The 18,746-nt window shown below is 36.0% G+C and overlaps 1 protein-coding gene across 3 annotated transcripts in view; it reads right to left on the bottom strand.

The window, feature by feature from the left end:
- Positions 1-9,618: 9,618 nt before the first annotated feature.
- Positions 9,619-18,746, bottom strand: part of LOC149073033 (ral GTPase-activating protein subunit alpha-2) — a 405,837-nt gene continuing 396,709 nt past the window's right edge. For all 3 annotated transcript variants that reach the window (XM_089246694.1, XM_089246695.1, XM_089246693.1), the window contains one exon: positions 9,619-11,649. In XM_089246694.1, the coding sequence (XP_089102820.1) occupies positions 11,615-11,649 (35 nt within the window). In that variant the 3' untranslated portion in view covers positions 9,619-11,614. The remainder of the gene's footprint in view (positions 11,650-18,746) is intronic.

Consider the following 18,746-nt stretch of genomic DNA (forward strand, 5'->3'; position numbering starts at 1 on the left):
TCCCCCCTGCCGAACGAAATTTCTGGCTACGCCCTTGTCCCATTCACTTTGATAACAATACATTAAATGATTGTTATACAGTCGAATATCCTGTTATAACGAACTCCAAGAAACCGGAGAAAACACTTCATTATAAAGAAATTTCAGATTGTTTGCATTGTTCCTATGTATACTTATTAGAGGGATTAGAAAACCATTCGTTAAAACGATATTTTCGCTGTAACGGTATTCGTTAAAACGGGATTCGCCTGTAATTAGAGCCCGAATTTTCCACTTAAAAAAAATGGCTAAATATGAACTAAAACTGAGAAAATATGTGCTAAAAGAACAAATAACCAAGCAAAAAACGCAAATGCTTTTTTAAATGCATCTTTTCTATTTATCTCGATGCATATTCATTTGCAAAAACATTCTCATGCAAATGATTTCTACATGTATTTTATTTAAGAATTTCTAGTTATTAGTACTGTAGCTGCTCACTAATAGAAAGAAAAAGTTGCTCGAAAAAGAAGCAAACTACACGTGCACACAAGTAACAAAACATGAATAATGTCAAAAATGGGCGGATTTTTCTCCTGAGATTTTACTTCTTTTTACTTGAAAAAAAAGAAATGACAAGCAAATAAAGCACCCGGGCTTCGGGTATGGTCCATGTAGCTAGAAGGTCCTTGTAGTTGAGCAACCAAACTATTTGAAAATGTCGAATTTCCGATTCGATAGACGATGTTGCCTGATCCATAAATCCATGGAAGTGAGCATGAATGTAATAAGTTCAGACTTTTAATTGTTCAGTTGGTCATCTAAACCGCTTTGATGATACGAAATTCTATGGAAAACGTCTTATACTCTTAGAGAATCAACTGATTTGAGATCAAAAATCAATTTCACATGACTAGAGTTCCGTTCAATCGTTAATATTAGAACGAAATGATCTCAAAGACGTCCCAATGCAGATAAAGCAGCAATTTTCAATAATTTTATGTCCTTACAGAGCGAAACGTGAAAATTCGTTTATAATGAGAACTACGTTACAGCGAGAACTTTTCTTGTGGTTGTGAGCTGTTGTTATAACGAACTTTTATTGTATTATGAGCAATATTAATTTGAAAAATTACAAAAATTTAATTAATCTTCCGCACAACTTGAAAATTTGCACTTATTCTGAAAATTCTTCAATTACATACATTTATATACACATTAATGCTAAAAAGAGGTTAATTTATATAAATGCAACAAACAGGACTAATCATAACAAATTTATAAATAGTGCAAAAAAAAAAAAAAAATGAATAAATCAAAATTAAAAAGGTCAATTTCCCGTGACCTTTCATTAAATTAAGTTGTATAATAACCAAGAATGGCCACTGAAGCTGTGCTTTCCAAAGTGTGAAATATCGACCCCTGGGGGAAGGGGTCGATGCAATTGTCCAAAGGGTCGATAGAAGCTATGGGTTTAGTATAGGATCCTATGGGTGGGCTTGAGTTGGGAGAAATGAGAAAGAAATTTTTTTTAAAGAAGAGCTATGGAACACAAAAAGTTTGGGAGACTTTTCACTGAAGCAGCGGTTCTCAACCGGTGCTCCGTGTACACTTCCCGGGGGCTCCGCACCCACTCGAAGAAAATAAATCAGTAAATTCGATAAATGAATATAAGGAGAGCGTACGGGGCTCCACCATAGAAATTTTACGCCGAATAGAGGCGACCACTGATGCATATTTGTGTTTGAGTACAGGTGATCATTTATGGAGATTTTACTGTATTTAGGAAAATGTAATGGAACCCTTTGTATATATCTCCCTATTACGTTTCTGACCTTACTTATTTGTACGAGGTTTTGCTTCAGTTGCTATACATTTCTATACATTATCCCTGTATACAGGGCCTAATTTCTTCATGGGCAAATGAAGCCTTTATAACTTTGAGCCCCCGAAATTCAAACAACATACATTCACTGACCAATTAACATCTTTGACTCTTGTCGCAAGAGCCTCCTAATTCCTGCTTTACCCAGGGCCCTGCCTGTATACACTTCAATTAATCGACGTTTTCACTTCGATTCGAACTCCCAAGTCTTTGGAAAACACCTTTTCTATCAATCGAATCACATAATTTTTCAATTGGTGAAAACGTGTCACTGAAATACAGTGTTTTACAGTTTTCAAAAACCCATCATGAAGAAACGTTGTAAGCGGAAAAACTAAGCGGGATCGACTGTAGTTTCTCATGCATATTTTTTACTGAAAAAGTAATAAAATTTAAAATGATTGACTGGTTCAATCAGGGCTGCAACTAGATGCTTGGTTACCCGGGGCAAGCGCGCATTTTGACGCCCCCCTTGTAATGTTGAAGGAGAGGTTTTAGAATGAAATTTGCACCCCATCCGGTCTAGCGCCCGGGACACGAGACCCGCCTGCTCCTCCCTAGTTGTGGCCCTGTGTTCCATGGCTTTTGACAGGTACTGAAATAATTATTGAACGGGCTACGGTATGCTGATAGCCAGGGCTGTAACTGGGATTTTTGTCGCCCCCACATTCGATAATTTTGTAACGGTGTTCTCTGTCAAGTAAAGGACGTTTTATATAACGTTTAAATAACGCTTTTTTTTCTGTTAAATCTTGAAATGAATACCGTAAAATTGCTTGAGACTTTAGCAACAATAATGTTATGATAGTATTATAAGTATATTTCTTCTCAAGCATAAGATTTTGAATCAAAACGACAGATTTTCACAAAATTTTTTTTCGGAAACGTCTGTAAAAAAAAAGTGGGGGGGAGGGTAATTTTCGGAAAAAGTTCGTTTTTCAGTACTGCTTTCGCATTTATACGACGCGTCGTATAAACGAGGTTCCACTAGAGCCTGAGCCCCCCCAACATTTTCAATAAGTTTACGCCTATGCCTTTTCCTAAAAAACGGGTTCTCAATCTCAAACATTTTCCACCCGCTCCGCCCATTTCTCTTATGAAGAGCCATTGGCGTACGCAAATGGGGGATTTGGGGTTCTAACCCTCCCCCCTTAAGCCAAAATTATAGTGTTATTTTGCCGGAAAAAACGTAAACCCCCCCAGAAGGAAAAACAAATCTGAATCCCTCCCCCCCGAGAAAATTCTGCGTACGTCTACGTGAAGAGGAGTTGTAAGAAAAGCATTTCTTTGAAAAACCTTTGTCAAGACCACTGCAAAGCTGCACCCCTGACAAAGGTTGGCGCGCACAGTTTGAGAACCCCTGCTAATCCATGAACGTGTTGACAAATCCTGGGCCGTCATTCAAGGGGGGGGGGCTTTTGGAAATACACTAAAAATGGTATGTATATATATATATATACTAGGGGGCTCGGCCCCCCTGTCGCCTTTGGCAACCCCCCTTCCTTTTCTCATCACAACATATCTTGTTTATTTCGTCCCACTTCATCAGCGTACTATGGAAAGGGACATGTGAAAGCACCAGCTTACTGAAGAAGCGAATTTTATAATAAGAAAACAACAAAAAACAAATGTGATTCATCAAGTACCCCCAGAAAACTTTCCCATGGGGGTCCCCAGACTCCAATTCGCTGAATTTTAGTGGGGCCCAGGCTGGATTTATCTCGGGCTACCGATGTGTTGCAAATTTTACATTGTTAAACAACAAAAATCAATGAGATTCATCAAGGGACACCCAAAATGAAACCTGTCAACATTTCCATGGGGCCCCGACCTGGAGACTTGTCGGACATCTTCCCGGTGAGGGGCCACGAAAATTTTAAATTTTTATCAATTTTACAACGAATGAAATCCAGGGCACCCATCCAGAAGCGGGGACCCAATACTCAGATTTTTAGTGGGGGACGCAGACTGAATTCTGGATTTATCTCGGGCTTCCGCTGTTGCAAGTTCCACGATGTTAAACAACAGAAAAGAATGAGATTCATCCAGGGCCCCCAAAGGAGAACCTGTAAACATGGGGCCCCCGACTTGGAAGCTTGTCGGTCATCCCCGCTGCGATCGCCATGAAAATTTCCATTTGTATTCATTTTACCAACGAATAAAATCCAGGGTCCCCAACCAATTACCTGGGACACCAATTCGCATACTTTTAGTGGGGGCCCCCCAGATTCGCTTTATCTTGGGCTTTCGTCGTTGCAAATTCTAAAATGTTAAATAACAGAAAAGAATGAGATTCATCCAGGGCCCCCAAAATGAAACGGTCCCCTGACTCGGAGCTTGTCATACATCTCCCTGTGAGTGCCACGGCAAATGTTTATTTGTATTCATTTTACCAACGAATAAATTCCAGGTCCCCCTCCCCTCAATTACCCGTGACCGAATTCGCAAATTTTATGGGGTCCCAGACAAAAATAGTAACCGATTTCCGTCACTCAAAAAACGTCACTCACTTCCGTAACATAAAATCGTCACTAATTTCGGTTGCTTAGAAACAGGCTGTTCTCGAGTTTGTGATTTTATATTATAGAGTAGTATATACATACATTGAGTTCATGTGTTCTCTCTCTTTGCCTGCCGCCCTCCCCTGGAAAACGTTGAAATGACGTTCCTAGAAAAATCTCTACAAATTTTCGTTGAAATTCTAAGAACATGTTCAGTATTGAGTAGAAAATTAGTGTCGACCAGCAATTCTCAACCTTTTTCTGAGTCACGGAGCCCTTTTTAGTATATAATTTCTACGACGGAGCCGCGTACGCTACGTTTTTTTTCTCTTTCATTTGGTCATAAAATTTACTGATTCACTTTACTTTAATTGAGTGAACGTGGAGCCCCTCAAGCACTGGTTGAGAACCGCTGGTATAGACGGTACATAGATAAAGTTTTCTTTCTAAAAGATTTTTGATGTGTTTGTGGGGAGGACAGGATTTTTCCGCCCCAGCGACTGCATAATGATTTATAGTGGTATATAACTTATGATTTTATAGTGGTTTTCCAGTTTCCGACGCAAATTTGCCACCCTTTACATTTTGCAGCCCAGGGCAAAGGCGTGGGCATGAAAAAACATTGAGAGGGCTGAAAGTTGCCAGTCGTCCCGTGACGAGCCTCGAGCCCGTATGTAGGAAGATGCAGTGCCCCGCGTTATTTATTCATTAATTGGGGAAGGGGGTTCTCAGCCCCACAACACAAAATTTATTGGGGGGTTGAAATAGCCCCCCCCCCCATGTTTTGGTGCCTACGTCCCATGGCAGTACGTTTCTTATTAAATGCTATTCAGAGACAATTGAAAAGATGAAATTTGAAGGATGGAATTTGCGCCCCTCCTGATGCCCAGGAAACCAGACCAACCCCCCCCCCCCCGCTCCCCTCCTAGTTGCAACACCGTTCGTCAGAAGGAAGTTCTTTTGCACATAGTGTAGTTTTCCATGCAAAAAGCGCAATGGGATGGGCGGAAATTTGCGAAACATCTATCTCATAGTCGTAATAAAATTTTGAAAAATATTCACGTCAAAAAAAATGAGGGGGGGGGGGAATTAATGCGTAAAATGCTACCACAACAATCGTTAAGCTTTTAAATTAGGATAGACTGGGTTAAGCACAATGGGAATCGAAAAGAAGAGAGAGCGCCAAAAGTAAAAAAAAATCCGAAGCACTCCTTCCAAACCAAATGGGTGTGATGATGATGATCCCCCTCAGAAGTTTTTTTTTTTCCAAGAGAGCTAGGAGAAAAAAAAGGGGAGAAAACTGACTTCGGCCTAGAGCAGTAGAGTGGCCATCAAAAATTGTGCCACCGGACTGGCGAATTAAATTCAGTTCAGTGGCCAGACGAACTTGAATATGATTGCCATATGGGCATGAATGGATCGTGATCTTCAGAGGGGATAAGTCCATGGTCGCTCATTTTGGTTTGAACAATTCACTTTTCTTTTGTTGATTGAAAAGAAGAGAACTCCCGGCTTTAACCCAGTGTAAATGTAAATTTTTGTAATGTTAGGAAAAATTTATTTTCAAATCTCTTCGCGGAGCACCCAGGAATCTTTGGTAGGGCACTTAATGCTATGCGGAGCACAATTTGGGAACCCCAGACTTGATTCTGGAGTCATTATTTTTCTAGAATCACTTATGATTTTGGAATCATCTCAAATCATACAGCAACCACTTAGAATAATCATGGAATTACATATAATGATTCTGGAATAACCTACAATGATTCTAGAATCCCATATTGCTTCTGGAACCACTTATAATGATTATGGAATTACTTATGATTCTGGAATCACTGTTTTGGAATCACATATACAGGGTTTTCCTAACATGGGAAAATTTTAAGAGGTGGTAGCACACACAAAAAAAAATAAATAAATAAAAAACTTTTATTTATTTATACATATATATATATTTTTTTTTGTGTGTGTACTATACCATCTCTTCTGAATCACCCTGAGTTGGTATGGGATCCACTTAAAATGATTTTGGAATCATTTGACCTATAATTCTGAAATTAGATATGTGATAATAATTCTGGAAACACTTATCATATTTCTAGAATTACTTATATTGATTCTGGATTCACCTATAGTTATTCCGGAATCCCTTGAAATGATTCTAGAATAACTTCAAATGATTTTGGAAGGACCTATAACAATTCTAGAATCACTTGAAATGGTTCTGGAAATAAATGCAAGTGATTGTAAAGAATCACCTATAATGATTCTGGATTGACTTATGCTTCTAGAAACATGTCATTTGAATTTAAAATAGAAATTGTAATAGAAAATGTAATTTAAAAAATTTAAAGTAAATGTAATGTAGAAAATGTAATTGTCATTGAAATATATATATAAAAATAATAATTTGATAATATATTTATAAAATTATTTATTAAATTATATTTTTAATATATTTATTTATTTTTAAAAAATATGAAAATAAAACACATGAATGGAATTCATCTCAGTCAACAAGAATCGAAGACCAGAAATTAATAATTTAATTTTTCCCTTTCAATTTTTTTTTTAAATCAAGCCATTTTAGCAAAATAAGCACCAATGTATGATAAATTTTGATTAGAGCAGCACTGTTTGGACTACCAACTGGCTACCACCCCTCTTGAAAGGCTTTAAAACTCTTTGAAAGGCACTGGAGCAGATAGTGTCCCATCTCTTTACATGTTTTTCTGTGGGTTTTAGAAAAATATCTGCCCTTCAAAATGTTAAATCACATGAAGCCCTTGCTGCACCCTTCGCATACACTGGTAACACCACTAAGCAACCGATGTTCTAAGATACACATCCGATGTCTAACTCCTTCAACTGTCTGATGCAAACTCTCCTTGCTTCTCCGCTGGCTATGTGACTTGGCGGCTTTAGCTTACCTGCCGCTGGAGACAAAGCCTCACGTGCTTCCCTTAAAGAGGAAGGTGGGAGGCTGTGCAAGTCTTAATAGCTTGGCTTTGGATTACGTGGGCATTATGATGGATTTGCATTACAAGAACTCTGGTTAAATCCCGACCAGCAGAAGTGATGGTGAGATAAATAAGGTTAAATAAAAAATCAATTATCAAGATTAATTAATTATTAATTGAGCAATATCCTTTGATATCAGTCAATTAGGGTGTGAAAATCTCTCCTGCAGTGTGCTGAAATATCTATTAAGAATCAATCATATCACAGTTGTCTCTGAAAAAGTCAACTTTTATAACAATAAAATTTATAAAATTAATTTTGATATAGATCAGTTTTAAAATTTTTTTGTTCCAACAGTGCCCCCCCCCTTTAAAAATTTTTTTTCTCTCATCACCCCTGACTCCAGTGAACCCTTAGGATCTCATATTATAGTCATAGCTTCTATCACCCCCTGGACCATTCCATCGTCCACCAGGGAAACACTGATATAGATGGACAACATCAAAATTGAAAACTTGAACATTATATATTTAGCCATCAAGTATTACTATTATATTTTTTTTTCGTGAAAGATGGAGCCATTCACATGATGATCCTGGTATGTTAATAGGAAACTGTTAATGAATTTGTGTGCTGATAATGCTGCTTCTTGTATAAGAAACAAAAGTTTTTTACAGTAAAATCTTTTACAGGGTGAAACACCTAGCTGATTTATATATTTAATTAATTACAATTTTGTGTGGCCAATAAATGTTCATAAGGGACTTTTCTGGTGGTACAAACAACGCTGATTTGGAGAGTAGCAACAATAGCATAAATTTTGTAGTGTATGATGGAAATTTTTCCTCTCGATATAACACAATAATATCTCTATAATAATATTTTTTCTTAATCCACAGAGTATCATATCAAGATTTCCCTGTATTTGATATTGAATTTAGTTTTTATTGATACATACATCCACAATGGACGGAAAATATTTCAATTTTACTATCAACATAAACAGAAGCCAGGATTACAATGAAAAATCTGTAAACATTCACGTGTTTATTGTACACTTATATAAATAATTTACAGGAGATAATAAGAATTTCTTTTACATACTTCATTTAAGAGACCGTAGAATTTCAAATATCAACAACCTTTATTTTTTTGTACAAACCACAGAATAAACATGACTGCAATTTCAAGGCATTGAAGCTTTTTGTAGGAAAAATAAAAAACAATTTTATGTAAATTAGCACCCTTCCAATCAAATTTGTATTCTACTCTTTTTTGAATTTCATACTGTTTTAAACTTAATGTTTGCAGCTTTATTGCGGGAAGAACTTCATTTTTTTTCACACCAACTGTAATTATGAAAAAAAGAAATGCAAACATATATGACAATTAGATTATTTTTGAAAGACCAGTTGATAACTAAAAGAGAATGGTTTATTTAAATTCAAAATTATTTACCTCCCAGATATCCTTAGTACTTCAGTAATATTATAGGTGAACCTTAAACTTGATTGCAAGATGTTTTGAGGATTTCATTGACAGTGCTTGGGGGAAAAAGTATAGACGTACACTATTCTCATTTATTTCTTTGTAATAGGTTCAGTATTTAAAGGAAATAAGTCACATATTTGGTAGTAGCACCGTGTTCTTAAGTCAACCATACCACAATTATTTCATTTGCATAACCTATGCTTGGATTAATAATTTATGTAAAACGTCACTTATTCAGTTTTTGTATTTATGTTCATAAAAATATTTGCAAACACTCATAATGGACTGAATTAGAAGGGGGGTATATTTTAGAAGTGGCTCATGCCAATTTTTTTTAATTAATTTGAAACAGAAGAAAAGTTAAATATCATCGAAATAAAGATCTCTCAGAATATGACTTCCTCTTATCCAGCCCATAGATCAGCAGGTCATTTAAAACTTTATGAAGCTCTAAACTAGAGAAGTTTTTCAAAGATATTTTGCAATAACAACTGAGATCAAACTAACTGTTAGTGTGACTTCAGGAAACATTATTGTAATGTCCCACGTAGGATAAAATGTAGCTACATTGCATTGATCTTATTGACAAAGCTTGGCAGCAAATGATTCCCACAACCATGAATCTGACTTGGGCAATAACATAACCAGATTGTATTACAGGCAGAGATTTTGAGGGTTTGGACACTGAGATTGTAGATGATATTTACAAAACCAGACATGGCCTCTGCATTGTTCTTATTTCATTTACATTCCATCTCTTTCGTACTATGGTTATTTTTATAGTTTAATGATTTCCATTGCTTTTACATTTTGCACCCGAGCTTAAATTACCAGTGTAAAGGTTCCCATCAGAAATATTAGGGTCCTAAGAACGAATAAATGCATTTATATTGACTCCTGTAAAATAAATTATTTCAATTTATGAACAGACTTCAGGAACGAATTTGGCAGAACAAAGTTTGTAAGAACTGTGGGTTGGCTGAAAATCAAAAAAATTACTGTTGGGTAAAAATTAAAGAAAGAAATCAGTTGTGCAACATATCCAAAGTTTCTTGATTAATTTTTTTATGTCATTAAAAAAGTAATTATGACTCAGGAAAAATATTTGAGACAACTGGAGGAAAAACTACATTCTTAAATTTTTAAAACATGCCTGCAATTTATTTTTCTTACGAGACTTCGTTATTTTTAACTGCAGTTTTATCAAATTTCAAAATTTCCCTTCTTAAAAACTGGATATATATATATATAATTTTCAGTTACTCCATCAAAACTGGCACTGGAAGATTTTTTTATGAAAAAAAAGATGTCCCTCAACCTTGAAAACAATTATTCATTATCTTGGAAACAGTTATAGAAAATTTAATAATAAAATTATATGAAAAAAAACTTCATCTTATATACTACGAAAAACTGATTACATTATAGAAGAGAGTTTATTTATATTGACTTAAAAAAGGGAAACACACAGAGAAAACACTTTTTTGGGGTGAATTTTGCATTTGGATACGAACAAAAATACAAAAATGTATTTACTTGTGCATTTCCTCCATTACCCATCCAGAAGTCATGTTAAATACTACTCAATAAAAATCTTCATACCAAGATAAGTAAATAATAAAGAAGACACTCATAATAAGAAAAGAAGACCTCCCAGTATTTACACTAACACAATCATCACTATACTTGCTTAAAAAATATCAATATTTTGTTTTTTATACAAAGACACTTTTTTTTCTCACTGCGTAATCATTTTCACAAACAAAACTTGGTTTATGGAGAAATAAAAATATTTCCTTCTAGCTGAAACTGTGAAACATGCTTGTAATATCTTTTATGTCAAAAATTAGCAAAATCAACATAAATATTTTTTGAACAAGCTAGAAATCTATTTAACACTTCAATCTACTGTGCCATCTTAAAATATAACTGCTCACTTTATTTTCTTACTTGAAAACAACTCATTTTAAATGGCTATCTGAAGTAGTACTCCACAATTGATAGATACATACAGAAAACAAATAATGAAATAAATAATAGTCATACTATACAGATAGCTTGATAAGCTCACACAACAGTTTTTGAGTCTGAATACTTTGAAAATATAATAATTATTTGATGATAAAAAAACTTTTAAACACCTTTATATCACGTAACTAATCATAAATCACCATACACGACACAAAAACAAATGTAGCCATCTTTCATAACAGAATATGCAATACATTCAATGACACTTTACAAACATAGAAATTTTAATGCACAACAAAGGATTGTCAAATTCCCTCATACTCAAAAGCTGTTAAGAGTGCAAGATTTATTTATTTAGAAGAATAAAATAAAATAAAAATTACATTGTGTATCTGACTTAATGAAATGTTGATGAGAAAATTTTCACAGTTCATTAAAATAATTATCACGAAAATAATACCCTTGACTCAAAAACAGCAAAAATATATTTGGAAACATTCTTCACCATTTTCTGTGAATGCTTTGAAGTAATACATAAAATATTGAGTGATCAATTCGCTACACACAAATTGTCACAAAAAATTCTTTACTAAACAAAATCAGAGACATTCAAACATACAAAATTCAAAAATAAAAAGGAATTGCTTTTGAAGCATATTACAGTCATTTGTTAAGCAAAAGGTCTGATAAACATATATAAATATACTTTTTAAGAACAATGAATATTGATGCTGCACCAAAGTGAATAAAAGGAGAATAACTTCATTCCAATTGATATATTTCTGTAAGCAAATCCAATGTACTCAAACTTGAGCATTGTCGTAAGTCACGTGCTGCTATTAGAGGCTGATAAAGGACGATCTAAAAAGTATATATTTTGAAATACAAAAACAGAATTTGAAATAAGAAAAAATTGCTAATTATAAGGACAAAGAGACATTTTATATATCAATGTGTATATACAAGGTACATAGCTAACAGCCTGCACAGCAATTCACTGGCGAACCGATGATCCTACAGTCATACTTCCAATGAGAAAAAGGATTCAAATAGTGTATGGTGAAACGTCATTCATATTACAGGACATTGTATAGTTATTAAAACGAAAAAGTTAACTTTTTATACGAATACCATGTGCTCAAAAACCCCATTAGAAAGTTGTTGTGCAGTCTCTCCTGATGCCAACAACAGACATTCTACATTTTTTAAGAGATTATTTCTACATATTCAACGGGATATTTGAATTCAAAGAATGGAAAAAAATTATGAAAAAAACAGCAAAAACTAATGGAAAATTCTTTTTACCCTCATTTATGCTCTTTTTTTTCCCCCAAAGCTTTCTCAATTTTTTGAATTGAATTATCTCAGCAAATATTGCACTTAGAAATGTGGAATATTTTTTGGTGACACCAAGAGAGACAAGGCAACAAATTTTTAATTGGTTTTTTGGGCACAGGGTGTTTGTATAAAAAGTTACTTTTTTTTATTTTAATAACTATACAACCCCTTGAAACATGAATGACATATATCTGAGGTTCAAACGTTCTTTGAATACTTTTTATAACTGGAAGACTGCCTCCAGGATTAACGTTTCACAAATAAATTGCAGTGTAAGCCGTTAGCTATGCACCCTGTATATATTTTACATGAATTCAAAACAAAAGTGAGAAAAAAGAAAATTAATAACTAAATTATACTGGAATATCAACAGCATAAGGTGCAAACAGAAGTATAATAATGTAGATGTGAGAGAGATAAAGTCAGAGTGGTTGAAGTCCATAATCCTCCTAATTTCGAGAAAAAGAAAGTTTCACTAGAATTTTTGTCAGAGTCCCATGTTAAAAATTTTATAATTTCACTATCTAGTGGCAAACTATTGAAGCTGAGACCTAGTTAATTTTTTTTCAATAGTTTAGCACTTCTAGATTGCATTTCTGGACTTGGTCAATTTTCTGCAATTCTGACTTAGCACCCCTCTGACTAGAACCCCTTCATATACCCAAAATATAGTGAGAACGACTGCTATACATATTTTGAAACTACTAAATCCCATCTTCAACTGTATAGAAAAGGAAAAAAATTTTTTTGTTTCCTAAACTACACAAAGTTCTGAAATGCATATAGCTCATCGTTTTCTCGCCATATTTTAGGTATATATCTATGTTGTTTTACTTCTATTAATTCCTTCACCCACCTGTGGTACCTCCCAGCATCTAACACGCTTGGCTGAGGAGGGATTATACTCATAGCAGCCTTTAAGACATCTGCCTTTAATGGCATAAAAATGATAGAGCCATCTGGGGTGATCCACTGTCCGATCATCATGGTTTCAAGCAGACAACTTTACTGCACACCAATTCCGGTCATATATCACCATACGGCAATTTCAAACCAGTGGAATTGGGTGGAAATGAAGATCAATCTATCGGTGGTTGCCCCAGACTTGGTAGGTAAAGAACTTGCTTCTGGCGTTCTTATCCGGATTCAAACCCATGAACATTGATGGTAACCATCATAGTGGAAGATGAGCATCTTGCCACTTGGGCGCTTGGCTGCAAGCAGACTGGCATCATATAGCGTTCAAGGATAAATTCTGCTTCAGTCTTGGAGCAGATTACCATTTGATATGTGTGAGGTGCTAGATTTAGTGGTCCCAATCAGTTTTAAAGTAACACACAGCCATTGCCCCTGGTGTGATGGTGGGTGGCACTATGTCTTATGATAGCAAGTCGCTACTGAGGATGATGTCACTCTCCGCTATCCATACAAAGGTTTTTAACAACTGGCTGATGCGAAGATAAATGTAGGAAAGAGAAAATTCAAATGCCCCTGAGGGGAATCGAACCCACGTCCTTTCACTTTCCTTGTGAATGCCCTAGACCAGTGTTTCTCAACCGCCAGGCCCTGGTATCAGTCAAACCTGGCGTTGAGTGATTCAGCTTTTAATTCTTTTACCCATTTATTTCCCATTAGTCGTGCTTTTGACTGGGTCTTCCACTCGAAAAAAAATACTCAACCTGGCCGTGGGCTTCCAAAGGTTGAAAACCACTGCCCTAGACCACCAGACTACAGAGGCAACGAATATCTTAATCTTTTCTTGGAGCTCATGTGCACTGAACGGGACCATACATGGACGGTCAGATACAATTCAGGCCAAAGCTCATAATTGTTGCAAGTGCCACCAGATGGTGACTTATCTGAGGATAACGTCACTCTCCGCTATCTATACAAAGGATTTTAACAGCTGGCTAATGCAAAGATATATTTAGGAAAGAGAAAATTCAACTGCCCATGCACGGAATCAAACCCACGTCCTTTCACTTTCCAGGTGAACGTCCTAGACCACTAGATTACAGAGGCAACGAATATCTCAATCATTCTTTGCACACTGAATTGTGCCTGACCGTCCATGTACGGTCTTGTTCAGTGCACGCAAGCTCCAAGGAAAGATTGAGATATTCGTTGCCTCTGTAGTCTAGTGGTCTAGGGCGTTCATCCAGAAGGTGAAAGGACGTGGGTTTGATTCACGTCCTTTCACCTTCTGGATGTTAAAACCCTTTGCAAGTCACTACTGGTCATCCTAGGGTTGGATCTATGGGGAGGGGGGTGGTGATAGGGGTGATAATTTCTACAAATGACGTGATAATTCATGAAATTTTTGGAACTTCTATGTGGTAATACTCCAACAAATTAAACAACAAATTCAAGAAAACTTCGACTAAAAAAAGGGTAAAACCAGGACATTCTTCAAAAAAGTCAGGGTGTAGAAAAAAATAGAAAAAATAGACTGTCACAGAAAATATGGAACATATGGTCATCCCATCGCAAGACTAATTTTTAAGTGATTTGTAAAATCATCCCTCCCAACAGTGAGCTGTAATCTGCCTGGGGTCATCTTGAGTACAACTTTAACAGCTCAACAATATGTTAGTGACATCCTGCTGCAGTTTGTGTTAACCTTCATACTTTATCATCCTGAGACCATTTTCCAATAAGATAATACCTGGCTTCATATGACTGACATATCTCTAGACTGCCCCTGTGCTGCTGATACTCTTCCTTGATCAGCAAGGTCACTAAACCTTTCACCAATTAGAACTTACTTTCAGATTAGAACTTACATTAAGTTTACGTCATACTCGTTATACAATTTTTTAACATTTCAGGGCCCCTGCTATGGCATAGTACAATTCTTGAAGATCTAAAATGCCCCAAGAAATAAAATACACATTTATTGATGTGCATGACCTGTAAGGGGATGAATTCATAATCATAAAATTTGAAAGTAGCTTCCAGAAGTATCTATAAAACAAGGCAAAATGCCATAACAGCATTTCTCAGGCAAAAACTGCTATCATCAGCTTGTATTCTCCCAATAATGGCTGCAGAGTTTTATTCTCAGAGATTTTTGCCTGATTGCACAATAGCAGCCATTCATTTTACACAGAATGTGACTCATCCAAGGAGGCAACCTTCTGTCAATCAGAAAAAGTTTAATTTGAATACCACCTTGCAAATTAAAGCAGTTTCTGCCAAAGAAACTTTGTTACCATGAGTGTGATTACTATGCATTTACTTTCAAGCGCCACACACACAGCAGAGTTTGCTACACTCACATTTTAGAAAAAAGTTTCGTATTTCCCTGGCTCATTTGGACAATAAACTGCTTAACTGTATTGTGTTAATCAGCCTTTATACAGCTTCTTAGCCATCGTTCAACCCTCACACCAAAGGCACTTGGTGCTTCCCTGGCTTTACTATGGTTAATCAGAGTCATGTCATTTCCTAGCTTCTGCACACTTAAACAACATTTGTACACAAATTACAGTAAAACCCCTATCAATGGTCACCACTATTTTACAGAGAAATAGAAATATCCTGTCACAAAGCCTATTTGAATAATGAATTTTGAACCCCTGATTAACGGTCACCCCAGATGCGATCACACAGACACCATTTTCACCAACACAAATAGTTGTAATTTGGGTTCAAATTATGCCCACCAGATGGCAACACAAGGGCTAATATTTGATCCACTTTTGGCTACTTTTCAATGAAATTTCGGCTTGAAATTTGTTAAATGTTTGGCAACTCTGATGTCAGTTTGCTGGTTGTGCTAAAAAAATTTACATGATTTCACGCTGTTTATTATGTGAATAATATACAATATGATATACTATATGGTATGACGATAATACATGTGTAACACTGATAATACATGGCCAGCTCTTGTCACTCTGTATCACTAAAAAAAAGAGCTTTCGAAGAGAAAAAATTGATGTAATCTAATACAGAGAAAAACATAAAATGGGAGTTTAAGCTCACATGCTAATTCAATATTGGGAGGACACCGATATGCTCCAATTTTGGAGCAAAAGGAACATTGATGGGAAAGAATGGCTGAAAAAAACTGAAAACAAGTGTTATGTATCTGGCAACACCAGAAAATAAACAGTATTATGTTGTATGAAGGTAGCAACACTTCAAGGGAATGACAACATGCCAGGAATGAATTGTAAATATTGTTCTGTAATAAATTAGTTAAGAATTATCGTTCAGCTTATGATTCACTACAGAAACGGCTCATAAAATACAATTAAACAAGCTAGGAAAAATAAATTTTCGAAGAGAAAAGACTTGCCGTAGACGCAGTTGTTTCAGCAAGAAGCAAGAATTTACCTGCTTCTAACTTGATTCTACAAGAAAAAACTTGAGAAGCTGGTGAAGAACTTGCACTTATCAACTTTAAAGCTTCAAATGGTTGGTTGAATCATTTTTGTGTGCGTCATGAAATTGTATTTAAGAAATTGTGTGGTGAATGATAAAGTAGGCGAAGAATTGGAGTAAAAAATTGCCAAAAATTTTATCGATAGATATTCAGCCAATGATATATATACCAGAGTTGGTCAACAACTGGTCAATTTTTGAAGGAGTTGGAATGCTCAGCAAAACCCACCAAACATGTATTGATCAGTTTTCCAAAACATGTAAATTCAGTATGCAAACCTTGTATCATATTTCTTTTTTAATTTTGCAGCAGTGCAATAATTATGTACTTTCATGACTAAAAATGCATCTTATATTGTCAGAATTTCATCTATTTGTAAACAAAGAACCACTTCAGTTATTGTTAATACCATATTTTACAGTTTCAACAGGAACCCCCGTTCAATGCAGTCACCCCTCTTATACGGTCAATTTTTTGTCCCTGTGAGTGTTCACAAAAGAGGGGTTTTACCATACTAATAAACTGATTAGATTCCGCCATACTCTGATGTTATGCTGAAAAGCTGATAATCGTCTTTTTTTTTTAAACTTGTTTAACCCAAGACAGAAAGGACCAATACATGTTTTGACAATGTTTACACACATTTCACCTTTATTCCCACACTAAGACAGCTTGTCAATCTTGCTTATTTCATTAGCTGGACACAGTTCGCGTGAAAAATAAGTGATCACAACAATGTAACTTGACTGTGTATAACTCATACTGCCTAGGGACAATATAAAAAACTAAATTTCATAACTTGTGCAGAATTTTTTTTTTCGACAAATAGATTCTAAAATGATGTTTAAAAACATTTCAAACATTTTGTGAAGTTGGAAGCTTTCTCCAGACTGATGGTTCCAGAATCAGCTATTTGTTTTACTGTGGCCGCCAGAATTATAGCATATGCTACAGCAATTTGGTACAAAAATCCCAAACAGGAACTAAAGAGGAAAGTTGACTCAGCACATAGGGGCCTCCTGCTCTATCTTATTAGAGCATACTCCACTACCCCAACTAGCGCTTTGCAAGTTATCACAGGGCTGCCGCCATTTAGTGTATGGCTGGAGTACAAGGCTAAAGTGGGAAACATACAAATACAATAATGTGCCATGTACTGTATTTTATATACAAATACAAACAGGAAATTATCAAACGAAAGGATGGACGACACACCCAGCTTTGAACCCCAAGCTAGGGCAAATTGTACTCAGAAAGAGCAGACAAAACAGTCAAACTGACAGATATATACGGATGGATCAAAGACCCATTATGGAACAACGGCTGCATATGATATCAAAAAAGACAAAGTGGTACTCCAGGAGTGGTCCAACAAACTGTACGATAAAAACAGTGTTTTCCAGGCTGAAACACTTGCACTCTTGGAGGCTACTAAAAAAGCTGCGGGAGACATTATAAATACAGCTATTTTCACAGACAACTTATCTGTGCTTCAAGCAATAAGTGACTCACAAACTTCACACGTGGCAGCTAGAGAAGTCAGGGAGATCCTCCACTATAACCCGCACATCTGAATCTCTTGGATCAAGGTGCATGCGGGAACGAACTAGTAGACACTCTTGCCAAAAAAGCAACTTCTGATAGCAACAACACAACTGAAGTACCACTTCCAGCCTCAGCAGCCACGAACAAGCTCCAAAAGTGAATGCTACAATGTGCGCAAACAGAATGGAACCGAGGAGACAGACCTTAAGAAAGATATATGATATCCTTCCTGAAGTGGAAGAGAGAGACCAAGGGTGGCCAAGAGAACTAGTACTATTCTTCACAGAACATGGAGCATTTCCCACTTATGTCAAGAAATTTGACCGTATAAGCAATGGTAAATGTGCATGCGTCATGGAAGGCATGGCTATGCACTTTGCAACGGGATGTGTACTGACGGAGTCCTTACACTTTTTCGGGGCCTCAAATGAGAACCTCACACTGTGGAAGCAGCAAATAACTCAAAAGGCTGGTGCAATCAGGTGACTGTCAAGACTGGTCAGGTTCATCTAAGATTACGAAACTTAAATCAGAAGACATCCGGACTCAGAGAGTGAAGACAACACTGAGGAAGAGATTATCCCAAGGAGATCAGAAAGAAACAGGCTCACACTTCAGAGCAATGGATAGCAACATTAGCGTAAATGCAAAACAATCACAGGGTTAGTTACAAAGTCCCAGACCA

Source organism: Pholcus phalangioides, unplaced genomic scaffold (assembly GCF_987345545.1).
Source record: "Pholcus phalangioides strain wild (caught in Gottingen) unplaced genomic scaffold, Ppha-v1.0 ptg000017l_1, whole genome shotgun sequence".
NCBI classification, from domain to species: domain Eukaryota; kingdom Metazoa; phylum Arthropoda; class Arachnida; order Araneae; family Pholcidae; genus Pholcus; species Pholcus phalangioides.